Raw genomic sequence first — 19,495 nt, 5'->3', positions numbered from 1 at the left:
ACCTAACTAATCTGTCCCTAGGAGAAAAAGTCTGCAGCAGCTGTCCCTTTCCTCTCTCTAGCAGGCACACGAGTGAGGCTAATGGCCGCCGGAGGCTGCCTTATATAACAGGGGGTGGGGCTCCAGGGCTAAGTGTAGCCTGAATGGCTACAATGTGCCTGCTGACTGTGAGGCAGAGGGTCAAAGTTGACCCTCATAGTGCATTATGGGGCGAATCGAACTTCCGCAAAAGTTCGTGAACCCCCTAAGTTCGCCTGGAACCGTTTGCCGGCAAACCGTTCGCTACATCTCTAGTGAACAGTGTTAGTTCATGTGATAAGCGAAGGTTATCGCGTGATCACGTGCACGTTTCAATCTCCAATGTCTCCTCTCTACTTCCACACACGTATCCTTTCACCTGGAAGCTTCTCTCTCTACATGACATCACTTCCTGTGATCACCAAGTGGTCAAGACAGTGTTCACTGAAAAAATAATTATTATCTGTGCCATTAGGGAATATTCAGCAAAAAGCACAGGCAGCACATGGTAAGTTTAGTGGTACTAACACCAGTTACACAGCGGGCAGTTGCACTATTTGTGCAGTGTGTGCTTTGTAATTGCTGGCTACCCAGATAGTGATGTTCCTGCCAGGGTTTAGTTGGTTTGGTTTAATTGATATGGAGGCTGCCATATTTATTTTCTTTTAAGCAATACCAGTTGCCTGGCTAGCTGATCCTCTGCCTCTAAGGCAGAAATTCTCCAGGGTGGGTGACCAGTCCAGATACTATTATTTCTCTTTCACTAGCATCTCACTGGCCATCCCTATACTTTAGTCCAACAAAAGGTGCCCACACACTATTATATCTTTCTTAGCAAATTTGATCACTGACTTTGATGTCCCAACACGACTTCCCAATAGTAATCTTGATTGAATTATGATCATCGCACTTGATGGGAGATCTACCTAGGCAAGGGGCCGGGACAGGGGTATGCAATTGCAGAGAGCTCTATAGATGTAGACGGCTCCCAAATCTCCCCCCAGATAATATACCTCACCTGGGGCCCCTGTAAAATACACACGGCAGTGGAGCGCCATCACCTGTTCAGCCGGTGTGCTCCCTCCTTCCGCCTTTATCCACGCTGGTGCCTGTTCTGCATGACCCAACAGTATATTACGCGAGTACATACATGCCGCCTGGACACCTAGAACACGCACTGAGGAGATAAGGACAGAAGGACTCAGGAGGGAGCACACCAGCCAGGCAGGTGAGGGTGAATACGCTCCACTGCTGCAAGTACTCTGATAATAGAGAGAGAGAGAGAGAGAGAGAGAGAGAGAGAGAGAGAGAGAGAGAGAGAGAGAGAGAGAGTGTGTGTGTGTGTGTGTGTGTGTGTTAACATGGACCCACCTACTTCTTACCTCTGCATGTGAGAGATTAACCCTTTGTGGTCAGCACTGCAGTTCAGTAGAGCTGTCTCTCTCTGTCCCTGCTCTGTATGCATGAAAGAATTAACACTTTCCCATGATCTCAACGAAAAGCTGAAATATACATTTTTTTTTTTTTATGCACATGGGGAAGGATAATTAGAGGCACACGGGGGGAGATGTGAGAGGGGTAAGTGCTTTATTACACACTGAGCAGGTAGGAAATGGACAGGAAGTTAACGACATTTTGCTGAGCTACAGTGCTGTCCACAAAGAGGTAATCTCAGCAGTAAAAGGAGTAGGTGGGCGAAGCCAAGTGTAAGGGAATGGAATGTACTACAAAAACTGTGACATAGTCCCCTATTCAGCTTCACTGGGAGGGTGAACTATACTGTAACCCAATGTAGAAGAGTGCAATGATATAGGAATCTAGCATAGGGTATAGAAAGCCTTGTATGTATATGTTTAAATAAGTGTCATTTATGTGCTCATATTTCTCTTACAGAAATAATTTCAGTTGGAAAATTAAAGTCCATCCCCGTTGTCAATATTGCATCTTGACATGTACTAAGCCTGGGTAAAGCAGGCGTAGGAGTGAAGAGGGGGATCCTTGGCCCTGGTAGCAGCCCTACTGATAGCTGACAATATAGCAAATACTCAATATATGCATTTTTGACACAAAGTATAGTTAGGATCCCATCCTACTGCCATTATGGATAGCTATAGTGCCGACTATAGATTTTAGCGATTCATTGCAAAAAAAAAAAAAATGATCTTATCTGAAAATAGTCAAAGTTGATCACACTTAAAATACCCCTGTATCAGGGGAAACAAGGTACAGAATGAAGCCCATTGTGGCAATTACCTCCTCCTGAAAACTGGAGAACCTACAAGCAAGCTCCCCAAAGTTATCAATGGTTCTACAGAGCTGAAGAACCATAAAGAATGTAAGTTACCTTATAAGGTTCTCTGTGGTTCTGCAGAGCTGAAGACTCGTGAAGAATGTAAGTTACCTCATAAGGTTCTCAGTGGTTCTGAAAAACTGGAGAACCCACAAGATTTCAAAAGGTTCTCAGGGCTTCTGCGATGCCGCAGCACAGAAATGATTAAGCAAACTGGAGTGGATTTTTTTTTCAAAGTGTCTTATATAAAGGTGTTGAAAGTCTGTGCCTGGGTCATAACAGAAAATAACAAGGGCTGTAATGGCACAATACCTAATTCAGTAATCTTTTAGCACCCCTCGTAATGGTCTGATGTGAATCAGCTGAGGGTCGTAGACTAATATCAGATGATGTTTTATATCTTTGAGCCAAGCCTGCTAGATCATTAGTAATAAACAAATAAGGTTATGTTTACAGTGGGAGTTGCTTTGCGTTCCCTGCCAGATTGGGAAAGCGGCACCGCACTTTATCCCCATGTCGTATAGTCAATGAAAAGTATGCTTTGCTGTACTGTCGGCCGTTATATGGTAAATGCACTGCATTCAATGTGTTGGTGTGCTGCACTCTGATAACCCCCCCACCACCACCCCCGCGCATCAGCTGCACTGTGAATGTTGCAGTGTTTTGAATTGCAATGCAACATTCTGCAATACAATGTAGCCATTACACACTGTAATGCCTCCCTGTAAACCTAGCCATAAGGCCTTCTTTACTGTGCTGCAAATTTGCTGGAAATGTTCATACTTTGGTACAGGTGAGACTCTTCACAGAAATACACTCAAGTCAATGCAGCAGGACAATGCAAATCTTGTGAGCTGTTCCATGATATGTGATGGTCTGCAGCCTCGGGGGAAGTGCAGTGTAAGTCTTGTATAGAAAGAAGAGTTCTGATTCAGGAAGTTCTCAGACTCTGGACTCTGCTCTCATTTGTGGGACAAGCAATGGATGAGAAAATCATAGTTTGATTTGAAATGCTCTCCACAGTCAGAACATCGCTGCAGCTTTCTAACGCCGGACAAGACGTGATTTTTGGACGAACCGTCTGTGGCAGTCTGACCAGCAGCTTGGGCACTGTGGACTCCGAGATGTGTCGTCAGGTGACTTTTCACCTTGAAACACAAACCACACTCTGAGCATGAATAGGGCCTCTCGCCGGTGTGAATCCTTAAATGTCGGAGGAGGTCAGATTTGTGGCTGTAGGATTTCCCACACTCTGAACAGGAGTAGGGCCGCTCTGCCGTGTGACTTCTCTGGTGCCTAACCAGATCAGACTTTGTCGCAAAGCCTCTTCCGCACTCCATACACGAATATGGCCGCTCTCCAGTGTGACTCCTCAGGTGTCTCACAAGGTTTGATTTGGAGGCAAAACATTTCCCACACTCGGAACAAGTATGAGGCTTCTCGCCAGTGTGATTTCTCTGATGTATAAGAAGAGTAGATCCTGAATGAAAACTTTTCCCGCACTCTGAGCACGGATAGGTCCGCTGCCTGAAGTGATGTTTTTGATGGGTGGCGAGTTTGAGGCTGGAGTCAAAATACTTCCCACACTCTAAGCATGAGAATGGAAGGTCCTCTGAAGATGCATTCTGGGGGACAGTGAGTGATGGGGAACAGGTGTCAGGCGTGGAGATTGAAACGTCTTTGTTGATCCTATCCCTTCTTTGTGTATCAGTAGATTGCTCAGAACCAGAAGGATCCATTGCTTTTTTCATTATATTAACTTTACGATGTACATTTTGAGCGGAGGAGTCCACATCAGGAGAGAGCTGTGTAGCACCTTTAATGTCTGAAGATAAAATTAGACATCGTTCTGAAGTATTCCGGAGATACCGTCCATCTGTTGGAAAGAAATTTAAAAACATTTTAGTGAATTTTAGATGTGCAAATCTTAAAGAGAGTCTGAAGCGAGAATAAATCTCGCTTCAGACCTCATAGATAGCAGGGGCATGCGTGCCCCTGCTAAAACGCCGCTATCCCGCGGCTTAACGGGGGGTCCCTTAACCCCCGAATCCCCTCCGTAAGGCCAGGGAGCGCTTCCGCATTGGGGCAGGGCTAACCGCCGCAGCCCTGCCTCCCGCGCGTCTATCAGACGCGTACCTCCGCCTCTCCCCCGCCCCTCTCAGTCTTCCTTCACTGAGAGGGGCGGGGGAGAGGTGCGTCTGATAGACGCGACTAGAGGCAGGGCTGCAGCCGTTAGCCCTCCCTCCAGGAAGAAAAAATTCACGACCAAGTCTTGCGGGGGTGGGTTTGGGGGGGAAGGGACCCCTGTTTAGCAGCGGGATAGCAGCGTTTAAGCAGGGGCACACATGCCCCTGCTAACTATGAGCTCTGAAGCGAGATTTATTCTCGCTTCAGAGTCTCTTTAAAGGACCACTATTTTGAAAAAGTGTACCATTTCAAATGCCTGTGTATACCTATGCATAGGATGTACAGTGCTGCCCATAATTATTCATACCCATGGGAAATATTGACTTAAAGTTACTTTTATTCAACCAGCAAGTAATTTTTTGACGGGAAATGACATAAGTGTCTCCCAAAAGATAAGACGATGTACAAGAGGCATTATTGTGGGAAAAAAACATTTCTCAGCTTTTATTTACATTTGAGCAAAAAGTGTCCAGTTCAAAATTATTCATACCCTTCTCAATAATATTTAGAAAAGCCTTTATTGGCTATTACAGCAATCAAACGCTTCCTATAATTGCAGACCAGCTGCATGTCTCCACAGGTATTTTTGCCCATTCATTTTTAGCAATTAGCTTCAAATCTTTCAGGTTGGAGGGTCTTCTTGCCATCATCCTGATTTTTAGCTCCCTCCACGGATTCTCAATTGGATTCAAGTCAGGGCTCTGGCTGGCTCATTCCAAAACGTTAAAGAGGAACTTCAGCCTAAACAAACATACTGTCATTAAGTTACATTAGTTATTTTAATTAAAATAGATAGGTAAGATAATCTCTTACCCACCCTTTTTAAAAGAACAGGCAAATGTTTTTGATTTCATGGGGCAGCCATCTTTTTCATGGGGACAGCCATCTTTTTCATGGGGGCAGCCATCTTTTTGGTTGAAAGGAGGTGACAGGGAGCATGAGATACAGTTTAAACTGTCCTGTATCCTGATCACCCCTCCCAGCTGCACGCTCTAGGCTTGAAATCTCAAATTCAAAATTAAAAAGAAGCAAAGTTGCGCCAAAACAGCAGAACGAGAACAACATCATCAGAAATCCCATCATGCTTTGCACAGCATCAGGGAAAAATGTACGGGCAGTTTTCTTCTGTGCAGCTAAAAATGAGGCTTGGGTAAGAAAATCAAAGTTCTGATGCTGTGAAACTGTTAAAGAAACACCAAGCCTTTTCAGTGCTGCTGAGTAGATTTTTAGTCTGGAGGTTCACTTTAATGTTGTTGTCTGTTAACCATTTCTTCACTACTTTTGCTCTGTGTTTTGGGTCATTCTCATGCTGAAATGTCCATTGGTGGCCAAGGCCAAGTTTCTCTGCAGACTGCCTGATGTGGTCGTTGAGAATCCTCATGTATTGCTCTTTTGTATGGTGCTGTTTACTGTGATTAGGTTCCCTAAACCATTGGCTGAAAAACACCCCCAAAGCATTAGGTTCCCACCACGTTTGACAGTGGGGATGGTATTCTTTGGGTTTAAGGCTTCTCCTTTTTTATGCTAAACAAAGGTAACATTGTGACCAAACAATTCATTTTTTGTTTTATCTGACCATAACACAGTTGACCAGAAGTCTTCTTCTTTATCCAGATGAGCATTTGCAAAGGCCAAGCGAACTTTGATGTGCCTTATCTGAAGAAGGCATCTGTGGAACCCAGCATCTGTGGAACCCAGCATCAGATGGTCTGCATCTGTGGAACCCAGCAGTGTGCTGTGTCCGTTGATTTGTTTGCCTTGAGACATTGCCTCCAGCAAAGCCCAGAACTTGAAAACATTTAGAAATGGCCTTGTAGCCCTTTCCTGACTTGTGAGTAGCCACAAGGCGCCACCGAAGGTCCTCACTGAGCTCCTTTGTCTTAGCCATGACTGTCCACAAACCAACTGCAGAGAGCTGCTGTTTTTCACCTGTTGAGTAGATTAAAACAGTGTTCCCAAATAATCAGGGTAATTAGGATGCTTTAGAACAGCTTAGACTATTTGGAATGGTATAGAACTTTGGATTTTCCCACAGACTGTGACAGTTTGTGAAGGGTATGGATAATTTTGAACTGAAAATGTTATTTTCCCAAAATAATGCCTCTTGTACATCATTTTATTATCTTTTGGGAGACATCTATGTCATTTCCCATCAAAAAAAATTACTTGCTGGTGGAATAAAAGTAACTTTAAGTCAAAATTTGCCAGGGGTATTGGATGTACATTTGTTTAATAAAATGCACTATACATTACTTTTTTCCTTTCACTTTGTCATTTATATTAGGCAGTGAAAACCAAAATCAGCTGAAGACAGCTTTTAGAGTAATCCATTCCCTTATGGAGGAATATCACGGTTTTCTTTATTTTCAAAAGCATTTACTGTATGGCAATTGCTCAGTCCAACAGCCAAAAATGGCGTGCAAGCAAGTAGGGAGACCAGCATCCTTATATAGACACATTCCATGGCGTGCTTTTGTAAAGAATAAAGGAAAATGATAAAAAAAATTCCCACGAGGAGATAGAAGTCCAAAAGCTGTCAGATTTTTAATGCCTATTTTAAGAGACAGCAACACAGGAACTCATTTGTTGGTACTATGATGTTATACTGAGGAATGGAGATGGGTCTTTCATATGGTGTACAGTATCTCCTCCTCATTTGTTGGTACTATGATGTTATACTGAGGAATGGAGATCGGCCTTTCATATGGTGTACAGTATCTCCTCCCCATTTGTTGGTACTATGATGTTATACTGAGGAATGGGCTGGACATTTCATATGGTGTACAGCATCTCCTCCTCATTTGTTGGTGCTATGATGTTATACTGAGGAATGGAGATGGGCCTTTCATATGGTGTACAGTATCTCCTCCTCATTTGTTGGTACTATGATGTTATACTGAGGAATGGAGATGGGCCTTTCATATGGTGTACAGTATCTCCTTATTTGTTGGTGCTATGATGTTATACTGAGGAATGGAGATGGGCCTTTCATATGGTGTACAGTATCTCCTCCTCATTTGTTGGTACTATGATGTTATACTGAGGAATGGAGATGGGCCTTTCATATGGTGTACAGTATCTCCCCCTCATTTGTTGGCACTATGATGTTATACTGAGGAATGGAGATAGGCCTTTCATATGGTGTACAGTATCTCCTCCTCATTTGTTGGTGCTATGTTGTTATACTGAGGAATGGAGATGGACCTTTCATATGGTGTACAGTATCTCCTCCTCATGTGTTGGTACTATGATGTTATACTGAGGAATGGAGATGGGCCTTTCATATGGTGTACAGTATCTCCTCCTCATTTGTTGGTACTATGATGTTATACTGAGGAATGGAGATGGGCCTTTCATATGGTGTACAGTATCTCCTCCTCATGTGTTGGTACTATGATGTTATACTGAGGAATGGAGATGGGCCTTTCATATGGTGTACAGTATCTCCTCCTCATTTGTTGGTGCTATGATGTTATACTGAGGAATGGATATGGACCTTTCATATGGTGTACAGAATGTCCTCCTCATTTGCTGGTACTATGATGTTATACTGAGGAATGGAGATGGGCCTTTCATATGGTGTACAGTACTCCTCCTCATGTGTTGGTGCTATGATGTTATACTGAGGAATGGAGATGGACCTTTCATATGGTGTACAGTATATCCTCCTAATTTGTTGGTGCTATGATGTTATACTGAGGAATGGATATGGACCTTTCATATGGTGTACAGTATCTCCTCATTTGTTGGTACTATGATGTTATACTGAGGAATGGAGATGGGCCTTTCATATGGTGTACAGTACTCCTCCTCATGTGTTGGTGCTATGATGTTATACTGAGGAATGGAGATGGGCCTTTCATATGGTGTACAGTATCTCCCCCTCATTTGTTAGTACGATGATGTTATACTGAGGAATGGAGATGGGCCTTTTATATGGTGAACAGTATTGTTGCCAATAAAACAATCACAACTACTGTATTTTTTGGACTATAAGACTCCCCTTTTGTCCCCCAAAAGTAGGTAAAAAAGTCACTGCATCTTACAGGCCAAATACAGGGAGTTCCTGACTTGTGAACACCTGCCAATACGAACCACACAAAGGGGCATAGAGAGACAGAAAGGACACAGGAGGACATAAGAGGGACAGAGGAGGACACTGGGAGACACAAGAGGTACATGGGGGCATGAGGTACATAGGGGGCATAATCCACAAGATGCTGCTTCACCATGGATGCACTAGGTTTAGTATATATATTTTTTCCCTGGTTTTTGTCCTCTAAACCTGGGTGCGTCTTATGGTCAGGAGCGTCTTATAGTCTGAAAAATACTGTAAATAATTTGATTTCCAGCTAAAAAATAAACTAAATGCTAGTCTAATATAATATTTACAATCATGTTTCTTTTTAGTGGATGGTGTGAAGTTCTGCTGATTCTCCATCACTTTGTGGACATTAGTGTTATAGACATAAGATGAAAACAGCTATTCTGTATATTACATACCTGTGTCAATGTCCAAGGGAGATTCCTCCTCTTTAATTTTCATCATGTCCCCATTCTCTGAAGATTGTAGATCACCTCTCATGTACATCTCGTCCTCTTCCTCCTCTTTAATTATTACCCTCATTTCCCCCTTATGCATTGACTGCTGGTCATGGACCAACCATGTCGCCTCTTCTTCTTCTTCATCTTCCTGTTTTATGATCACCTTTATTTGGCCTTCCTCTGTGGACTGGTAATTATTACTCACAGATATCTCTTCCTTTTCATCTTTTACCTCACATTTTATGTCCATGACTGGTTCACCCTAAAAATGCAAAAGGGTAGCAATGAAGACAACATCTATGAAGGTAGAATAAACAACAGTAAAACACCAAGATCCCAGAGATATAACATAAAGGGAGCTGGATTAAAAAAAACGTTTTATACAAATGCAAAAAAAAAAAATAAGTTTCCAGTAGCAGCTCACCATAACCTTAAAACACAACTTTTAATGAATACGAGTAAAATCTTTCCATGCAGCTTAAGAATGAACAAGCGGTATACTTATCAGGCACATGAGATGATTGGCACCTCTATCATCTCATGTGCCTGATAAGGAGTTGAAAAATGCTAGTGATTAGCGCTAGCATTTTGTAGCAGCAATTTTTTTGCATTAATCACGTATTTTCCGATTAAAGGAGAGAAAGAAGCTTCCGGGCACAAGTGTGCATAACAAAGTCACCTTTATTCTAAGCTCCCAACACCTTCAAGACATGTATGCATAACCTGACAGCTGTTTCGCAGGATAACCTGCTTCTTCAGAGGCAGCAAATACCTATTTGCTGCCTCTGAAGAAGCAGGTTATCCTGCGAAACAGCTGTCAGGTTATGCATACATGTCTTGAAGGTGGTGGGAGCTTAGAATAAAGGTGACTTCGTTATGCACACTGGTGCCCGGAAGCTTCTTTCTCTCCTTTAATCTGATACAAGTATCTACTGGAGGCACAGTGGCAGTTTTGCACCTGCCGCTCCCAACCTGCCAGAGCTTCATCTTGTGCCGATTTTTCCTTGCCTTGTGGATTATATAATCACGTATTTTCCACGAGTTTTGAGCAATTGCGATTTGGATTGCTCAAAAATCCCGATAAAAGTGATGCATACACCGCGATTGCGGCAGTGGGATCCCTGCCATATACTTATAATTACACTAGCGATTTACCGATCATCAGTAAAGCGGTAAACAGATGCTAATCGCCCCAGTATGAATTAAGGTAAGGCTAAAAGTATTAGAAGCAGAAGATCAGCAGGACTGCCAAGCAACTAGTATTGCTTAAAGAGAGTCTGAAGCGAGAATAAATCTCGCTTCAGACCTCATAGATAGCAGGGGCATGTGTGCCGCTGCTAAAACGCCGCTATCCCGCGGCTTAACGGGGGTCCCTTCACCCCCAAATCCCCTCGGTGCAGCGGGGGAGCGCTTCCTGGTTGGGGCAGGGCTAACTGAAGCAGCCCTGCCCCACGCGCGAGTGTCAGCACGTATCTCCGCCTCTCCCCCGCCCCTCTCAGTCTTCCTTCACTGAGAGGGGCGGGGGAGAGGCGGCGATGCGCCGCTGATAGACGCGACTGGAGGCAGGGCTGCAGCCGTTAGCCCTGCCTCCAGGAAGCAATAAATCACGACCAAATCTACAACCAAGTATTGCGGGGGTGGGTTTGGGGGTGAAGGGACCCCCGTTTAGCGGCGCGATAGCGGCGGTTTAGCAGGGGCACACATGCCCCTGCTAACTATGAGCTCTGAAGCGAGATTTATTCTCGCTTCAGAGTCTCTTTAAAAGGAAATAAATATGGCATCCTCTATATCACTTTCGCTTCAGTTGCCCTTTAAGGCTGCATTTCCACATCACACAAACCCTTGCTTTTTCTGCACTGGAAAAGCACACAGCAATCAAAGTGTATGGGATAGTTTCCATATTATGCAAATTTCCAGTGCCATGGCACACTCTCTGCATCCGAAAGAGAGATAGAGAGTGCCATGGAAGTGCCACAGCATGTCTCTGCAAGGGGGCGGGGACACGCGCCAGAATCCAGCGCTAAGTGGGGGTGAGTTGGACTGAAAAGAGCTGGCAAGTTTTCATAACTTTATTTATGAGAAGGGGATACATACAATGCTTACTTTACACTGAATAGTCTCTCATATCCATGTGGAAAATCAGCCTAAAAATATAATCAAAAGAAAGTAGTGTTAACAGTATATCTAAGATCTAGTCAACCAGCCATGTCTAATGGGCATTTAGAAAAAAAAAATACTGATACTTACCTCAGTAGTGGATAGTTCACAGGTTTCCTGTATCGTCTTACACCCCACTGTTCCAGCAAAGGGTCCCTCTAAACTTATTAGACTGCAGACAGTTGAAGTTTCTTTCAGCTTAGCTCCCGGCCATTGACCAGCGCATTCTGATTGTGCAGGCGCCAATAAAGTCTGTGCGGTCTGCGCCTGTCCAGTAGAACAGTGGGATGTAAGAAGATAAGGGAAGTCTCTGGCATCTAAACTATCAAGAGGCTTCTCACTACCAAGGTAAGTACAGTAGAATCTTGTTCTAGTAAACTCTGATATAGTAGACTCAGTCCTCAGGTCCCAGCAAATGCTTCTGTATAAATATACAATATATGACCAATTCTGATAAATTAAACATCTGATAATAGGGCTGATGTTAATTAACATAGTAGTGGCCCCTCTAGTGTAGTATCACAGTCACAAAACTTCAAAGCAGCGGCCGGCATTTAAAGGAACGTGCGTTGCTATATAAGCAACCCATGAAACTAAGGAAGGCACACTATGCTGCAAGACTGAGCATAGCACGCAGCCTTGAATTTAGAGTGTGGTGCTGTCGTGGAGCTTGCTCTGCTATAGCAGCACAGCTTCCTGAATCAGACCCATAGAAAACTAATTTTCCTGGTCCCTTGGGGTTTACTATAAAGGGATTCTACTGTATCTTACTTTTTATAATTTTTTTTACCACTCCCAGGATACTTTAAATCACTTCCTGTTCTATCTTGAGTATACCTGGCATTGATCAACCTCATAGGATAGGACTGTGTATACTTATTTGCATAGGGCTATAAATAATTCACAACCAGCATTCCACACATATGCAAGCCACAATCAGTTACATTGTCATGCAACCTCAGCACCTCCTTCCTGTGAGTTCTCTGGGACCAAACTGACTTTACCTGCCTAGATATGAGGTCCTGGGGGGGGGGGGGGCACTGAGGTAAGGGGTCTTTATACACAGCGTTTAACACAGCCATGCAGGAGCCAGAAGGTCAGGTGATGAGATGCATCCCCCCAGCAGTATCATGTGCATGTCTTCCTTATCATATAGATCTCTGCAAGACAGGCAGATTTCTATAACCATGTGTGTAGCAGAAGCCGGTGGTAGTGGTGACTCGGGAATGGATATATCTATACTTATATATAGTTAGTATTATATAATACAAAACGTCATCTTATTACCTCCCTGCTGCCAGTTTCAGCAATGTGTTCTCTTTACTTCCTCCCACTTCACCTTTAACCCTAAACTTCCGGTCCCTGCCATACCTCACTTCCTGTCTGAAGTTAACCCTTTCCTGCCCTGTACGCTGCATTTGTCAGACAGAGAGGGGACACGCAGCAAATTTTGCTATGGCGTGATAATAAAGTTTTATGGAGCAGTTCTCCTAGTTTCTAGATCTGTGGCACATCTTCCAACTGATGCTCTTTTACTTTGCCTTGAAAAAAACAACTTTTTTTCCATTATCTTGGTACCTTATGTGCAGAAACTGCAGAAAAGTATATATGCTTTTCAGTATTAAATATAAATATTGAATATATTTTTTTTTAAGTTTGTATTCTTTGCTGCAGCACCCAAAAAAGGGGAGGCTATCTGTGCTTCTCCCTTCCTCCTCCATCTCCAGCAATGTCGCTCCCAGGTCATGCTGTTATTACTCTTGCATTTATGCAATTTTCTACCAGGTAGGGAATCTGCATATCGGAGCAGTGCTTTTTGGCGCTGCTAGATTTGGGCGCAGCCAGCACCACCATTGACTATAATGGGAATCAGTCTATAGCGGCACTCAGTGAGTAACGTCGGCGCCATCAGAGGACAGAGCAGAGGTTGCTTAAAAAACACAATAATTCGGCCTCCAGCAATCACTGGAAGCCGAATTATTTCATTTCCCCACTATCCATGGCGGCCTGGAGGGGGAATAGTAATTAAAACGGCCCTGACTTGTGCAGAAGCAGGATCAGCCATATAACCGCTGTATCCTGCGCCCAAGTCTACCGGCGCTGATTTTAAATGTACTCTATAATATAGCCTCTGGGAGATTGTGGCGCAGGGGAAGGCCGATGAACTGCTTACCCTGCTTCTGCACAAATCTCGGCGGCCTTATTTCCTACTCTCCCTCCAGGTTGACGTGAATGGTAGGGAAAGACATAATTCAGCTTCCAGCTATTGCTGACGGCGGAATTACAGTGTTCTTGTAATGATTTGTGCTCCGTCTTCTGATGGCACCCAAATCAGTCACTGTGCGCTCTAAGCTCTAATTCTTATTATAGTACACACAAGACAGTCCGTGCACTGCTTCCTTAAGACAAGTTTATTATCCCATTGATTTTCGTCAGCAGGTAAATTGACACATTGCAGTAACAACTTAGGTTCATGTAGACATATTTTGGAACGTGCTGACCTGTGCCAAGGACGGGTGCAGGAGGGTGACCAGGGGGTGATAGGACTGCGCGACAGCCGTTTCGCGCCGGTGTGGCGCTTGTTCACGTGCAGAAGTCCTGGGGCAAATGGCGGCGTGCACGGGCTTCCGTATGTTACTCGGAGGCCCCGCCCACCACGCGCGCCATTGGCCCGTAGATGCTGGATAGTGATTGTGCAAAATGCTAAGGGGGAGGAGACCGGCCTGTGACGCTACTTCACTCCAGTGGTTGCTATGTCATCAAAGGACACGTGTACCTAACAACGGATCGCCGTAATGTGGCGAATAAGAACTGGTGCGCTTATTCAAACATAAATCATGTGAGTGCCCATACTCTTTCTCATAACGTTATTCGTGTATGTCTTATACATTGCAAAACTTCAAAAACCAGTGTGTTCATTGTGCCTTGTGTGAGATCTGACATCCCACTGGGTCTCGTTGTCTGTCTGTGCTGTGCCTCAATCTCCACCTGCTTTCTATATAAAAAAACTTTATTTAGATAATAATCTAAAAACACCCTAATATTAAAATCACTATGAGGTTGGGAGGGGGGATGTGGAGTAAAGGAGCGCATGCCGCTGGACCAGTACCTTGTATGGTACACTATGTAGCCCCCACCCTTACCTCCTTTACCACCGTTCCCACCCATATTGGGATGGGACATTCCCACTAGTACTCTCCCATTCATGGGGAACCAATTTAGGGGGTGGGGAGGGGGGGGGGAGAGAGGGGAGATGGGGAGAAAAAAACCCCACCTCCACCCACCTTTTCCTCCTTCCTCCTCTCCCGTGTGCTTGGAAACTTGTCCTCTGGTTAGAACCTGAGGATCCCCTTGTGAAATTGAGAAACGGAGTGTACATGCCCCTTTGGGTGGGTGGAGGTGGGGGTTTTTTCTCCCCATCTCCCCCCCCCCCCTAAATTGGTTCCCCATGAATGGGAGAGTACTAGTGGGAATGTCCCATCCCAATATGGGTGGGAACGGTGGTAAAGGAGGTAAGGGTGGGGACTACATAGTGTACCATACAAGGTACTGGTCCAGCGGCATGCGCTCCTTTACTCCACATCCCCCCTCCCAACCTCATAGTGATTTTAATATTAGGGTGTTTTTAGATTATTATCTAAATAAAGTTTTTTTATATAGAAAGCAGGTGGAGATTGAGGCACAGCACAGACAGACAACGAGACCCAGTGGGATGTCAGATCTCACACAAGGCACAATGAACACACTGGTTTTTGAAGTTTTGCAATGTATAAGACATACACGAATAACGTTATGAGAAAGAGTATGGGCACTCACATGATTTATGTTTGAATAAGCGCACCAGTTCTTATTCGCCACATTACGGCGATCCGTTGTTAGGTACACGTGTCCTTTGATGACATAGCAACCACTGGAGTGAAGTAGCGTCACAGGCCGGTCTCCTCCCCCTTAGCATTTTGCACAATCACTATCCAGCATCTACGGGCCAATGGCGCGCGTGGTGGGCGGGGCCTCCGAGTAACATACGGAAGCCCGTGCACGCCGCCATTTGCCCCAGGACTTCTGCACGTGAACAAGCGCCACACCGGCGCGAAACGGCTGTCGCGCAGTCCTATCACCCCCTGGTCACCCTCCTGCACCCGTCCTTGGCACAGGTCAGCACGTTCCAAAATATGTCTACATGAACCTAAGTTGTTACTGCAATGTGTCAATTTACCTGCTGACGAAAATCAATGGGATAATAAACTTGTCTTAAGGAAGCAGTGCACGGACTGTCTTGTGTGTACTGTAAGTGAATTGATGATTTTTATAGCCTGTTTGCACGCTTCCATGTATCAAGAACCAGGTTGTAGCAAGGAACAGGACGGGATTGTATACTAATATATGGTGCAGCGGACCTATTTGCCCCCCCCCCATTACTGAGTGCCGGGCAACCAGCATCTTCTGTGTACTAATTCTTATTATGGTCTAAGGTGGCGCCGGCTACACCAAATCTCCTGCACTGTTTTTACAGAGCTGGAGGGAATCTATCCTTTAGGGGGGCAATCATCGACGGTCCACCCTGGGCAGTGGCCACACTTGAGGGAGAACTCACCCCCCTACTTCCCAGGTTCAGTTGCAGTGCTTCTGGGCAGTGAGAGTGCTTGGGACATTGCAAGTGCTGCTACCCTTTATTGGGGGCACAAGGAGGCCTACATAAGACGTCCCCTGTTGAGTTGCAAACTATTTTGCGTGGGCTAACTCCTGCAGGGCAAAGCAGCACAGTTTATTTAGGACAAACATTAGTATTCGCCACCCGGGCACTTTGCCGCTGGGTCGAATGACAGCTCACCCTGCTGCCGCTGAAATCCCGGGCGCCTCCCTTTTTGAGTTGGAGTGAGAAGTAATTTGCGGTCTGGGAATCTGAAACACTGCTTCCTTCTACCCAGGCAGGGCTGGATTTACCAATAGGCTCGTGCCTACAGGCGCCTGCTGATTGAAAGGCGTCTCACTTCCCTTCCCTAGTGCCTCACTACCTCCCTTCCCTATACAGATTCCAGAGAAGATCGTAAATGAGAGGTTACTTACCCAGCTCTCAACATTCCACTGATGAGATGAGATCTCCACCATTAGCTACTTCAAACCTGAACTGAAAATTAAAAGCCAAAATAAACATACACATGTCATCCTTCCATCTTGTGTAGTCTACTCCTCAATCTCTTTCTCCTCTCTGGATCCTTTTTGTCCACTGTGATCAATGGAATTCTCTGTCCTCCATTTTGAAAATGGCCTTTACCCCATAACAGCTTCTTGGTCAGCACACTGTTAAACTTTAAAGTGGAACTGAAGAGCTAAAAAAAAAAAAAAAAAAAAAAAAAAAAAAAAAAAAAAAAAAAGAGTTTCACTTACTTGGGGCTTCCCCAAGCCCCCAGCAGCCGTCCTGCCCCACGCCAGTGCTCCTCAATCCTCCGGTCTCCCGTGTAGGACGCTACAGCGGGCGAGAACATGAAGAAAGCTACGCATACCCCGGGGCGAGCAGGCGCAGTTGCCCTTGACTTACAAGTCGACGATAACAGAACTAGCAGGTGGTCGGAGTACGGAGGATCGTGGAGGACCGGCGCGGGACAGGACAGCTACTGGGGGCTTAGAGAAGCCCCAGGTAAGTGAAACTGCGTTTATTTTAAAGATCCTCAGTTCCGCTTTTATATTGCCCACTTGAGCCACAGAAAAACATGGACGTTACCTTGCTCATCAGCTGTCCTTTCATTTAACTGACAGCAACTGAGATAACTGACAGCAACTGAGATATAACTGACAGCAACTGATATATTTCAGTTCTGACAATACTTCTCAGAACTGGAAGGAATTGTTGTAAGAGTCAAATGGTGAACGTCTGAAAGGAACTGATGGCAAGGTAGGTTTGTAATATTCATTAGCATGTACATCATGTGTTTGGTTCAGGTTCTCTGATACTCAGAGTAACTCTGTCTACCTAATGCTAAAGGTGGCCACTAACGGTCCAATTTCTAGCGAAAAATCGTTCGAGCGATCAGAAATTCTGATCGGATGAAAAATTGTTCACTACACCATCAACTAACCAATCATTGCTTCCTATCGATCACGACCACCAAGAAAATCCAAATTTCCGTTCGACGAAAATTCATTCGGGCGACATTTTTCTAACTCGTTCATAATCGATTGTGTCCACCAATAGAGATTATTTACAACCAATCCGATCAGAATTTCTGATCGCTCGAACGATTTTTTGCTAGAAATTGGAGAGTTAGTGGCCAGCTTTAGGGACACCTGTAGCTATGATAAGCAAGGGAACTAAGGGAGAAGTGACAGCTGGACCAGCCAGCACACTTGTGCGGTTTGGCGGGGGTTTGTAGGTTCATGGAGGGAGAGGTCTAATGGATGTTAATTTAGGCGTGTACCCAGGTAAGTATCTATCAAGTTCACTTTAAGCATAAAGTGAAATTCACCCTTTGTTGGAGGGAGGCATATCCACTGTATCTGAGATAGATGCATAGTTCCCTAGCTCCTCACCCTCTTCCTCTAAATAGCGGATTACAGCGCAGTGTTCTCCCCAGGCTCTTTTAGCCGGGTGCTCCACCCGGCTAGTTTTTGTGATCTGCCGGCTGTCGTCGGCTCACCACCTCCTCTGCTATAAGCAGAGTTGTGCAGCGAAGCATCAGCCTGCCATTCTCTAATCTCACCCCACCCAGCTACTTTTCCATGCCATTCGGCTGGAAAAAAATTCCATCGAGAACACCGAGCGCAGCATTTCACTGAGATCCCCGGCACCTGCTGTCATGGAGTAGATGGACCTGAGTACGGAACCCGCAAAGGAGACTCCAAAAAAGAAGCAGGGAGGTCAGAAGCCGCAAAAGCTTCCGCAGCTATTTGCAGACATGCTGCAGAGTCAAGCAGGTAAAAATGGTTCTAAAACAAAATGGCTCCCTCCCAAGCTCACATTCAGGCATCCAACTTTATGCTGACACAGGCCACTCTCTCATAGGAGGACTCTGATGCTGGATACACACGGTGCGTTCCCACACTCGATTTCCCGCTCGATTCCCGGCCGCTCGATTATTTCCGAGCGCATTTCGATTATTGATATGTCGATTCTCATGTAAAGTATGCCGAATCGACCTAACAATCCCATAGAAACGCGAATCGGACATGTCGGAAATCATCGAGCGGCTGGGAATCAAGTGGGAAATCGAGTGCGGGAACGCACCGTGTGTATCCAGCATAACTCCGATCAATAAGATTCTACGAGACTGAAAAATCCCATATAAATGGGGTTTTCCCTCCAAATTGATTGGAAAACTATTGTGGTGAGCATAATAAAAGAAGAATTGGCACTCCTGAAAAATCCCCCCTCCTTAGCCCACGACCTCTGCTAAAATCAATCCACAGTGGCACAATTGCTGATACTGTCAGAGTGGTGATTTGCTTTCTGTGTAAGTGGTTTATATCTTTTCATAGGAACCAAATTGCAGGTTCCCTTTTGGCCAAGTTCTGCGGAAGTTTCACCTTCGCTCGTCCCAGTGCTCCCCATTTGGATCATAGGGTTTACCAACTTGTTCATAGGTTGTCATAATACTTGATTTGGTTATGTTTATCTCGTTCATTATTTTTGGGTCTTCATTTAGCTTCTACTCATATGGGTCAAGCACATTGCTGATCTGTTGCCTGTCACCTCCACTATCTTTCCAGGTATGGAATTGAAAATCCGATATATAATTGCCCATGAAAATTCACCCTTTGTTGTGAATTAAGCGAACAATTCATTTCAGCTCTAGAAATATTAACATGTTATTTCAAACTGCTTACCTTGCATGTCTGAATTCAAAGCTTCAGCTGCTCCGCACTGATCAGAACAGAGCCTGCCAAGTCTTTGTAGTGTTAGAGCTTCATGCCAGTCACACCGTTTGTACAGTTGTAGAAAATAAGGAACAATTAGTCCTGCTCTGGGCAGATAACTACTCCTGCAGGAAGGGGAAAGTACTTGGGCTAACTGTAGTGAAAACTAGCTGAGATTGTACAGTATGGAAGAAATGTAAGGGTGGCCATACATGGTACAATTTTTGTATCGATCATTTAGTTCGATTATTCCGTTAGATCGAATATAAAGAATTTTCCAGCATGTCCGATCTGATTTTTCTCGGAAAAAACGGGATAATCGTTCGAATTTCTTGATCGAGAAAAAAAATATTCTCAACTTTCATTCGATTCGATCATTTAAATCGAAAAAACGGGATAATCAAACATTTTTATTGTACCGTGTATGGCCACTATAAGGCCCAGTGC

The 19,495-nt window shown here is 44.6% G+C and overlaps 1 protein-coding gene across 4 annotated transcripts; it reads right to left on the bottom strand.

The window, feature by feature from the left end:
• Positions 1 to 2,181: 2,181 nt before the first annotated feature.
• On the bottom strand, positions 2,182 to 16,284 carry LOC137534855 (oocyte zinc finger protein XlCOF6.1-like). Of its 4 annotated transcripts, none has more exons than XM_068256527.1 (4): positions 16,265 to 16,284; positions 11,144 to 11,184; positions 8,999 to 9,302; positions 2,182 to 4,184 (listed from the first exon to the last, which is right to left on the bottom strand). In XM_068256527.1, exons 3-4 carry the CDS (start codon positions 9,288 to 9,290, stop codon positions 3,271 to 3,273), a joined length of 1,206 nt encoding a protein of 401 aa, XP_068112628.1. In that variant the 5' UTR covers positions 9,291 to 9,302; positions 11,144 to 11,184; positions 16,265 to 16,284; the 3' UTR covers positions 2,182 to 3,270. The 4 variants fall into 4 exon arrangements, with proteins under 4 accessions (XP_068112628.1, XP_068112626.1, XP_068112627.1 ...); XM_068256525.1 differs by lacking the exon at positions 16,265 to 16,284 and adding an exon at positions 12,485 to 12,539 and having other exon boundaries at positions 11,135 to 11,184; XM_068256526.1 differs by lacking the exon at positions 16,265 to 16,284 and adding an exon at positions 12,485 to 12,539.
• Between the last annotated feature and the right edge of the window lie 3,211 nt (positions 16,285 to 19,495).

Source organism: Hyperolius riggenbachi, chromosome 10 (genome assembly GCF_040937935.1).
Source record: "Hyperolius riggenbachi isolate aHypRig1 chromosome 10, aHypRig1.pri, whole genome shotgun sequence".
In the NCBI taxonomy this organism is placed as follows: domain Eukaryota; kingdom Metazoa; phylum Chordata; class Amphibia; order Anura; family Hyperoliidae; genus Hyperolius; species Hyperolius riggenbachi.
Note: the sequence above shows the minus strand (reverse complement) of the source record. Positions and strands in the feature narration are given on the sequence as shown.

Coding starts and splice junctions, on each gene's coding strand:
- LOC137534855 (XM_068256527.1), bottom strand. CDS start 9,290: ATGGACATAAAATGTGAGGTAAAAGATGAAAAGGAAGAGATATCTGTG. Junction 4,185..8,998: donor TCCCTTGGACATTGACACAG/GTATGTAATATA, acceptor TCTTTCCAACAG/ATGGACGGTATCTCCGGAAT.